General features: G+C 47.7%; 1 protein-coding gene across 1 annotated transcript in view; it reads left to right on the forward strand.

The window, feature by feature from the left end:
• SARM1 (sterile alpha and TIR motif containing 1) overlaps window positions 1–9426 on the forward strand; it is a 38788-nt gene extending 29362 nt beyond the window's left edge. The window contains exons 8-9 of the mRNA XM_029612849.1: window positions 8503–8624; window positions 9100–9426. Coding sequence (XP_029468709.1) covers window positions 8503–8624; window positions 9100–9229 — 252 coding nt within the window. The 3' untranslated portion in view covers window positions 9230–9426. The remainder of the gene's footprint in view (window positions 1–8502; window positions 8625–9099) is intronic.
• The last annotated feature ends 1442 nt before the right edge of the window (window positions 9427–10868 follow it).

Consider the following 10868-nt stretch of genomic DNA (forward strand, 5'->3'; position numbering starts at 1 on the left):
AACGGATAAATATTATTCACCTTTTGCAAAATTGGTAGTAGATATTGGAGCCTCTGAGATGTCAGGTACCTGTCTCATGCTGGGAAGTTTCTGCCATCTCCAGGGCCGGATTTAAGATTTTGGCGCCCATAGGCAGGACTGGAGGATGAGGGCGGCAACCTAGGAGCTCAGAGGTTCACACTTGGAGAGCAGGGGAGGGTTGTTTGGGCCAGCGTGCTATAGGGGTGCTTTTTGAAGTGGCAGCAGTGCACAGCCCTAACACAAGAGGGAACAGGCTACTCTTCAGCCCTGCCTATTTGGTGCCTTCAAAATTTTGGGTCCTTGGCAGTTATGTTGCCTTTTCCTAAATCCAGCCCAGCTACTTGGCCCACCATTTCTGTGAAGATACAGGCAGAAACCTTATTTCTGATCTGAGAGAGGATTTTCTTGCCCAGTTTGTGTACCCTCTTTACTGATCCAGAGGCTTGAGGAGAACTTAAAAATTCTTTTAAAGTGTAATTTCTAGGCCCTAGGAGACATTCAGACACAGGCAGCACAGTTTGGTACATCAGGCAATGGGGCCTAAGCAGTGAGCATAGCAGTCATGATCGGATAAAGCCATCCTGTTGGTTTGCTGTCTGCCATCGTGACAAGAGCTAAAACTAGGTCAACGCAATTTTGAAAATTATTTCTTCTATTTTTTAGAGATTTGTGAAGAGAAACAATGAATACTTTTACAAAGGAAAGACAATAATAAATAATGCAAGAGTAAAACATTTGACAAGTGGCTAAAGGAGAGAGAGGAAAAAATGCACTGAGGAGACTTGTGCAGCTGCACAGGAACGCTCAGGCGTGCTAAAAAACTTATGAAGTTACCCACTTGTGTGGCTGACTTCTGTCCTGCTTGTCTATGGAGAATATTCTGAGCCCTGATACAAGTAACACTGTGCCCAGCCAGCGGGAGAATATAATTGCATGGAAGGAAGATTTTTTTTTTTTAACTTTTTGTTTAACATGCAGATGAATTAGAAACATCAGCACAATAGCTACAAATGCTTACTTATATATAGCCAATTTAGAATAACTGAAGAATCAGGTAGTACATCTCTCTCAAGCAGATACTTCTTGTTCGTAGCCAGGATCAGTCCAGCCAAGTAAATTTATGCATTCCTACCAGCAGATGGAGGCAGAGAATAAAACTTTGAGGCCCTCAGTATTTCTCGGTCTCCAGCCAGATGGTAGAGGTGCAAACTGCAGACTGGAGTTTAAAAAAAAAAATTAAATTTATAAGGAGATTTCAGCTCCCTCAGGTGTTAGGTTTCTTCATGGGCCATCCCTTGGGTAGAGCAGGGCAAGCAGGGAGTTGAAGATCCCAGGTTTGGCTCAGCCCTCATGGTCAGGGTGGAAGTGGGGGTGAAAGCCAGAGATCCTAGTTCCCTCACCCTCTCTGGGTCCCTGGGACCCTCAGCGCTCAGCCTCCTTAAGAAGCAGGGATGTATTTAAGTTTTCTTCCCTTCCCTGGCCCTGTGTCTTTATGTTTTAAGTTTATTGGGGGAAAAAAAAGGCTGTTCTCAGGAAGCAGAAGAGCAGGGCTAAGGCAGTGTGAGGAGCTGGAGTTGTTCTCTGCCGGGAGGTAGATAAGGGTTCAGGGGAGCTGAATTTGTTCCTCAGTCAGTCCCGGGGGCTGTTTTCAGCACCGGACAGCGCCATTCTTCTCACATCGGCAGGGGCTATTTTTAGGCTCGATCGAACCAGCATGCTGCCTCCCGTGCAGCGAGGCAAAGTTTGTCGCAGCTGTGGTTCTCATCGAGTGGTCTTCAGTTCGTCCACGTTCTGCTGTAAATGTGTCTCCGGAAGGGCTAGGACCTCCACAGGTCCTCCAGGGGGCAGCAGGAGCACAAGGTCAGCTGGGCTGGCTCTGGAGGCCCCGGGGAGGGTCAGATGAGTCGGCGGCCATTTTGTCTACATGTGCTGGGAGCCAGGCTGATGTTTCAGAGCCTCAGGACTCCCCTCCCAAGCGGTTTCCCATAGAACAAGACCCTGCTGGTGGCAGGGGAAGGGATCAGGCGCATATTTGGCCTTATGGAGCAGAGACCAAGAGGCCTTTACCTAAGAAGTTCCGGGAAGTCAAGAAACCCAGGCTGGCAGAATCCACAGGTATCCTGCAGTGTTTGGGTTTCAAGAGGACTGCAGTGGAAGAAGACACATCAGATGAGACAGATGATCCAGACCAGATACAGGAAGGGCAGGTGGATCTGGGCAGGGACCCTGTTAGTACGTTGGTGGATCCGATCCAGGATTCAGACCAGGTTCCTGTTATTATGTTGGAGGATCCAATGCAGGACCTGGTCGAGGTCCTGATTGCAGACGGTGACAATCCTCGGGTGGTCCGCTTGTTCTGCAGAAATAAGTTGGGCCCGCTAATTCTCCAGGTTCTGGAGGAACTGGGGATTAAGGTCACTGAGGATGATTTGGATAATGAGGGGGTAAACCCAGTCCTGGAGGGATTAAGGGGGCCCCCTAAGGCTTTTCTATTGCCTAAGATGCTGAAGAAGTTGGTGGATCAGGAGTGGGAACTCCTGAAGTGGGCATGAAGGTAGCCAGGGCTATGGCTAAATTATATCCCTTGCTGGAACAGACATTGGAGTTGTGGAAGATTCTCAAGGTAGATGCAGTTTCCTTGGTTACCAAGAAGATGACCATCCCAGTGGCAGGTGCTGCTGCTTTGAAGGATATCCAGGATCGGAAACTGGAAATCCTTCTTAAGAGGCTGTTTGAGGTTTTGGCTCTGAGCCTTCGTGTGGCGGTCTGCGGAAGGCTGATGCAGAGATCCTGCTTGTGCTGGGTGCAGAAGGCGTACGATAAGCGGTCAGGAATGGCCGTTGAGATGGCTTAGGCTGCCCGCTTGAAGTGGGAGTGGCCTATGTGGCAGATGCCCTGTATGACATGATCCGGACTTCTGCTAGAAGTATGGTCTCTGCAGTTGTGGCGCGGAGACTCCTATGGCTACGGAATTGGTCGGTGGATGTGTGGTCTAAAGCCCACCTGTCTAATCTCCCCTTCAAGGGAAAGCTGCTGTTTGGAGAGGATTTGGAGCAGCTCATGAAGCAATTGGAGGAGTCGAAAGGGTAATAAGTTGCCTGAGGACAAGAAAACCCCGAAGAAGTTTTTCCCTCTGCAAGCTCGATTCCGAGAAGCGAGGAGGTTTCACACTGGCAGGAGCCCTGCGCCGGTGGCGGTACAAAAACAGAGTTCGGGCAGACCGCTGTATTTTCGAGCCCAATGCAGGTGTCTGAGGGATGGTGGCCTCCAAGGGGGATGTGGAAATAAGATTGGTCAATGAAGGTGGGCTGGTCTGCTCCTCTCCAGAGGCTATTGGAGGGAGGCTGTCCCTTTTTTATGAAGAGTGGGCCAAGATCACGTCGGACCAGTGGGTCCTGGAGGTGGTGAGAGATGGCTATGCCTTAGAATTTTCTTGTCCGCTCAGGGACGCCTTTGTAATCTCCCGCTGCGTCTCCCAGGGCAAGCAAGAGGCGGGAGACGTTGCAATGGCTATAGCTCCTGTGCCCCATTGTTCCAGTGCCCCCTCTGGAGAGGGGGCAGGGTCGGTACTCCATGTCAGTACTTCATGGTGCCAAAAAAGGAGGGGACCTTTAGGCCCATTCTCAATCTGCAGAGAGTCAATGCTACCCTCCGGGTGCCACAGTTTCAGATGGAGACATTGCACACGGTGATAGCGACAGTACGCAAAGAAGAATTTCTGGCATCGTTGGACTTGACAGAAGCCTATCTCCATATCCCCATTTGGGCTGAACACTGGAGGTTCCTGAGGTTCATGGTATTGGGGGAGCATTTCCAGTTTCTGGCCCTGCCCTTTGGTCTAGTATCAGAGCTGCCCGCATTTACAAAGGTGATGGTGGTAGTGACGGTGGCACTCAGGAAGGAAGGTATCCTGGTGCACCCGTTCTTAAGACGATGGACTTGTATGGGCAAAATCGGAAGTGGAGTGTTGGTGCTCAGTTCAGCGGGTCCTGCAACTCCTAGATTCATTAGGCTGGGTGACAAATCTGGCAGTGTCATTTGAAGCCGGCCCAGTCATTAGACTATTTGGGGGCATGCTTCGATACCCGGTTAGGGAAGGTGTTTCTGACTACAAAAAGGGTAGTCAAGTTGCAGAACAGGTCCTAGGTTCCATGGCGTCTATACTAGAGTTAGCTCCATGGGCCTTTGCGCACATGCATCCTCTGTAGTGGGCTCTGTTGTCCCATTGGAATCCGCTTTCAAAGGAATTTCAGCTTCCTTTGCCATTGCCAGAGGAGGCCAGGTCCAGTCTCTCATGGTGGCTGTCTCGGTACAATTTGGAGAAAGGAATGGATCTCGAAGTGCCCGACTGGGTGGTGGTGATAACGGATGCCAGTCTTTTGGGATTGGGGGGGGGGGCAATTTGTCAAGGAAAATCGGCCCAGGATCAGTGGTTGTTAGAGGAGGCGACCTGGTCCATCAATTGACTGGAAACCAGGACAGTGTACAAAGCCTTATTGGTGTTTCTTCCACTCATTCAGGGCAATTTGGTATGACTGTTCTCGGACAATGCGACGACAGTGGCATACATCAACCATTAGGGCGGAATGAAGAGTTGTCTAGTAGCGCTGGAGGCGGAAGAACTGTTTGGGTGGAGAAACATCTAGTAAGTATAGCGGCTTCCCATGTGGCCAAAGTGGACAACGTGCAGGCAGCTTCCTCAGCAGACAGTGTCTGGATCCGGGGAAGTGGGAGTTGTCAGCGGAGGCCTTTGTCTTGATTCAGGCCAGGTGGGGCAGACCAGCGGTAGACCTCATGGCAACTCCAGGAAATGCAAAGACGGATCTGTTTTTCAGTCGCAGAAGTGAGGTCAGATCGGAGAGCATCAACTCTCTTGTTCAACTGTGGCCGACACACCTGTTGCTGTACATGTTTCCACCTTGGCCTTTCATAGGTTGAGTGCTGCGGCACATCGAGCTTCATCTGGGCAAGATGATTCTGGTGGCACCCAAGTGGCCGCGTCAGCCATCTAGCAGTGGACTCTCCTTTGCGCATGGCCCATCTTTAGAGTTGTTGCGGCAGGGACCCATATTTTCAGACCAAGAGGATCGCTTCTGTCTAGCAGCTTGGCTTTTGAGAGGTGATGGCTCCGCTCGAAAGGTTATTCGGAGCCTGTGATTGCGACTTTGCTTCAGGCCTGTAGGCCTTCCACGTCTTTGGCCTATCTCCAAATATGGAGAGTCTTTGAATCCCAGTGTTTGCAGAACATGGTGCAGCCTTTGAAAGTGTACATTCCGCAGATTCTAGCCTTTTTTAAAAGCGGTTTGACTAAGGGTTTGGCCTATAATTCCCTTTGGGTTCAGGTGTCAGCCCTAGGTTCCCTTCGAGATAAGATTCAGGGAAGACCGTTGGCGTCTCATCCAGATGTAGTTCGTTTCCTCAAGGGGGCAAAATATCTGCGTCCTCTGGTTCGAAAGATTTGTCCAGCATGGAATCTGAACTTAGTTCTTTGGGTGCTATGTGGTCCTCCCTTTGAACCAGTTAGGAGGGCTTCTCTAAAGGACTTAACCCTGAAGGCTGTTTTCCTGGTGGCTATCTGTTCAGCTAGAAGGATTTCTGAGCTGCAAGCTTTGTCATGTAGGGACCCTTTCCTGCATTTTTTGGAGAAGGGAGTTTCTTTACATGCAGTTTCTTCTTTTTTGCCTAAGGTGTTTTTCTCCTTTCACCTTAACCAGGTGATCAAGTTACTGGCCTTTCCAAATTTGTCTGCGGATGCTCCTATGGCAAGAGAGCTTCACTTGTTGGATGTGTGTAGAATTCTTTTGCGATATTTTAAAGTGACGAATGCCTTTTGGAGATCTGTTCATTTGTTTGTCCTGTGCAGTGGCGCTAAAAAGGGAAATAAGGCTTCCAAGGGTACTATTGCATGATGGCTGAAAGAGATGATAGCTTCGGCTTACATCTGTAAGGGCTGGTTGGTGCCGGAGGGGTTGAAAGCGCATTCCACTAGGGCCCAGGCAACCTCGTGGGCAGAGTGTCAACTGCTTTCTCTGCAGGAGATTTGTCATGCGGCAATGTGGTCTTCCCTTCACACTTTTACCAAACATTACCACTTGGATGTGCAGGTGCCGGGGAAGGCATCTTTTGGGGAAAGTGTGTTCCACATGGGTCTTTCGAGTTCCCGTCCAGAATAGAGGGGCTTGGGTACACCCCATGTCTGGACTGATCTGGGGTACGAACAGGAAAGGAAAATTGGTTCTTACCTGCTAATTTTTATTCCTGAATTATCACGGATCAGTCCAGAGACCCTTCCCCATCTTTTGAAAGACTTCCTCGCTTCTGGATGTTGCTGAGCTGATGTGTGATATATTCAGAGTAATGAGAAGTGTACATAGTTTGAGATGTGCATTCTTTTAAGTTAAGAGGGCCTAGTTTTCAGAGGGCTCCAATTTTTAAGTCTCTATTCACCCCAGATTTATTGGGGTTTGTTAAGGTAGACATCTTGGCTTAGGTACAGGTCAATACTGAAGGACTGCAGGTGGCACTCTTGGTTATGTAGTAGTGCCTCAAAGTTTTGTTCTCTGTCTCCATCTGCTGGTAGGGGTGCATAAACCCACTTGTCTGGACTGATCTGTGGTACTTCAGGAACAAAATTAGCAGCTAAGAACCAATTTTCCTAAACAGTAAGTCAATAACAATTAACACTCATTGCACAGCCAGTATTAGCCTCAAATTTGGTCATACCAGGCACTCTTCATTTGCATCATGAATGTAAGTTTCTCAAAGCAATTTTATATACTTGGTTTGCCCAGTGCACTAGTAAAGGGGTACTTTTCCAAAAGGTGGCTATCATAAATCTGGCTGAGTGTTTCAGTTGCCCACATAATTTGCACTGATAAAACATCTAATGAATTGTCCACCCAGAGCATCAATAAGCATAAAATTGGTTGGAGATTTACCTCCCCCTACTCTTCCCCAGGATAGCTCCTATTTTTTTTTCCACTCAAGCCCAGAAAGCCTTAATAAACAGGCATGTCCACCATATATATAAGAACTGCTATTTCCACAACCCTCCAACAAAGTCTGGAAGATGAGGGAGAAAATTTTGCAAACAGCAGGCATCTGTAAGTCCTGCACAGCAGCATATACATTAAATCTGCTCTACAACTAGAACAAATGAAAACCTTATGCACTGCCTTCCATATCGTTCTCCAATCATCCTTGTCTGAGTGAAGTCTAGGTCATCATTCCATGTCGTTATCAGAGGTAACAGCGGCTCTTTTTCCTCCTGAATCTTAATAATGGACTTATAAAGAGGCAAACTTATTTTACATCCCTCCTCTATCAACATTAGAGCTTGTTCCACTTTAGAGAGTTTTCTTCTAGTCCAGCCCACCCCTTCAGTTTTATGAAGAGCCTTCCTAATATGCTGGTAGATCTCATGGGATTCTATCTTAAGGTCAAATTGACATCTTAGGTTATCAAAGGAAATCAAACCCTGTTCGTCCCAGAGCTGCCCAAGAAATCTCAAGCAAACATTTCACCAATCTTCCAGGTCTGTATGGAATGTCGAGATAAAAATGTTGAGATTATCTTTCAACAGATATTGAGGGTTAGACACCCCCCCCCCCCCCCGGGCTTGGCAAATCAATTTCTCTGCAAAAATATCTCCGTACCTTAACCATGTGGGTGACTATGAGACTAGATCTAAAGTGCCCATATAGCCTATAATGAGGAAGGAGGCATCGACAGTAAGAGGGACAAATCAACTCATTTAAATCAACACATTTAAAACTAATTGGAGAAAGTTCTTTTTCACGCAATGCACAATTAAACTCTGAAATTTGTTGCCAGAGGATGTGGTTAGTGCAGTTAGTGTAGCTGGGTTTAAAAAAGGATTGGATAAGTTCTTGGAGGAGAGGTCCATTACCCGCTATTAATTAAGTTGACTTAGAAAATAGCCACTGCTATTACTAGCAACAGTAACATGGAATAGACTTAGTTTTTGGGTACTTGCCAGGTTCTTATGGCCTGGATTGGCCACTGTTGGAAACAGGATGCTGGGCTTGATGGACCCTTGGTCTGACCCAGTATGGCATGTTCATATGTTCTTAACTCCTTCAATCGAGCCCACCTCCAGAGACATCCAGGAGGGAGCATGATCCCCCTACTCAGCCACTCTCTCAAACATGCCAGTCATGAGCCCAGTAATAACCCATCAAGTTGAGCAGGGCCATTCCCCCATTCTGTTTAGTCCTCCACAGTGTACTGAGCTTCACCTTCGGCACTCTCCCACATAAATCTTGAAATTTCACCATCAATCTGTAGAAAAAAAAAAGACCCAGGCAATGAATATGGATTGTGGAAGGAAGATTTTAGTTTAATGCATTTCCGAGACCTCTGCAACTGTGCAAATAGTTTGAGGGCTGAATGGTGTCATCGTATGTATCTGGTGAAATGATGGTTGCCCCTTGGAAGCTAAATCCTTTTATTTCTATTTAGGAAATTGTGACTGCATTAAGTTGTGGGAAGAACATTGTCCCAGTGACGGACCATTTTGAGTGGCCGAATCCACAGAGCCTTCCTGAGGACATGAGGGCTGTCCTGAAATTCAACGGCATCAAGTAAGTGCAGAGCAAGTTCTCCTAGCCTGGGTTAAAGAAGATGGAGCAGTGGGGGCAGATGGTAGAGCAGAATCAGGCAAAGGGCCTGGAGGACATGGTAGGACAGGGCTAACATGGAGCCCAGCGCAGGGAGCTGTGAGCTTGACAGATGTTCATAATAACTGGTACATTGAAAAAGACCTTCCTTCTGGATAGGTCACTTCAGACATGGGAAATTCTCCTTGCTCCCAATTTAGATACGCAACACGCAATAGAGAGGTCCCTGAGTTTCTCTCTGGATTCTTTCTTTCTTCAGCTCCTGGGTATGTCTGTCCTTCCTAGTGCTGGACTATGGATTCCCTGCCACCTGCCACTCTCAGCTCTGGTTTCTTTGATCTGTGTCCCTGTTTGTCCCAACTTGGTTGTGGGCTCTGGGGGGGTCTGTGTTTACCTGTCTCTTCACTTCATTTTTTCCCTGTCTATGCTGCGGTCTCAGGTGGTCCCATGAGTATCAGGATGCTACAGTTGAGAAGATTATCCGCTTCCTGCAGGGCCGCTCCTCACGGGATTCCTCTGCAGGCTCAGAGAACAGCCTGGACTGTGTTCTCCCCATTGGACAGACATAAAGTGAAAACTGGCCAGCTCCCTCCGTGCCCTGTGTTGACCTCTCCTGTTGTTCCTTGATGCGTGGGGTCTCAACTCTCCCCCGCATGCCATGTCCTCACCTCTCCTGCATTCAGCACTGCTAACTCAGGACCTTATATGGGTGTCACAACAGCAGGTCTGTGATGGTGACAATAGTGCAAGCTGCAGGGTTACTAATGCATGAAACTACAGCCTCTCTTTGAAACAGCTAATTTTAGCTGAAAGGCATAACCATATGTTTAGGTATTCAGTGGCTGGCTCAATCCCAGGAACCCATTTTGGAGTCTCCCATCCACCTGGGGGAAAGGTGTCTGTAATGGAGTCTCTTGGCCATTCAAGGGTTCTTGAGGCTCCCATTGTACTCTCCTTTCTCTTGGGGAGGTAGGGGGCCCTGTTGGAGTCTAGCATGTTCTAAAGATGATACCTCAGGCCCTGCTGCTGCAGGAGTGATCGCTGACTGCAACTTGAGCGAGATCAGAAGTTGCTTTCTTCTCTGCTGTTGGCCAACATAAGAGATCAAAGATCAGCCACAGCCATCTCCTCCCTTCAAAGTGACTATGTTCAAGCCAGGCAGAGGTCTGCATAAGGAGTCGTATGTGAGGTTTCAGGTTGTGCCACATCCCTGACACCCCAAACCCCCAGTCAAAGTAAAAAAAATCTATATTACTTTCTGTGTTTAATATTCTCTAACGCTGACAGTATGCACAATCCTTTACAGGGTCTTATTACATTTCTGTACCAACAGCAGTATATGTAGGGCTCTACTCTGAATATATCTGGGGGTCCTGAGATGGATGCAGGGACTCTATAAGAGCAGTTAGCAAGGCAGAGATTTCCAGACATCTCTCCTAGTACCTCTTTCTCTACAGCATTGTATGTACTGTAGTTGCATTCCTTTATAAGCTGAGGTCCGAAGCAGGAAGTTAAGTATCAGCATTATTCCTTCTCCTTTCCTGTGGAATGTGAAGCAGAGGGCAATCTCTGAGATGATGAGAAGAGAACCACCTTAATCATGAAAAATAACTATTGATTCACCTTTGATTTAAGGTATGGGCTGGGAGTGACCCCCATCCCTGTGCAATCACAGCAGATAAACTGCATAGTTTATCCCCACCACAGTCCTGCAGCAAAAAACTCTGCACAAGCCACAGGGCAGTTACAAACGTGAGGAGGTGATACATCTAACAGCCAGCCTGGTGTCTCTGGAGCAAGTACTGCACACTGCCATGCAGAGGACTTGCACTGGATGCCTCAGGCTGGCTGGGGAGGCAGCACTCACAACTCCAGGGGGCAACAAAGTCTCAGCCATTGCTCAACAGTGACACCTAGAGGGTATTCATTAGCTGAGCTCCAGCAAGCACGGCTTGTGGTCAGACCAAGGACTGGCACTGCAGAGGTGGGCTTAGCTTGGACGGGATATAAACACTATTCCCTCTAAGTTGCAAACCCCGTGCACACGGCAAACGTAGTGCGTAAAGAAATCCCAGTATTATTTGCATTATACTAGCCTGTGGTGCACAAATTTGGCCTCAGTAAAGAGCTGCACAAAAGAAACATTTTTACAGACATAAGTCTTTCAAAAATTATAGGGAACATTGGTTATAAAACAAGAGCAATATC

This window comes from Rhinatrema bivittatum, chromosome 8 (genome assembly GCF_901001135.1).
Source record: "Rhinatrema bivittatum chromosome 8, aRhiBiv1.1, whole genome shotgun sequence".
NCBI lineage: Eukaryota > Metazoa > Chordata > Amphibia > Gymnophiona > Rhinatrematidae > Rhinatrema > Rhinatrema bivittatum.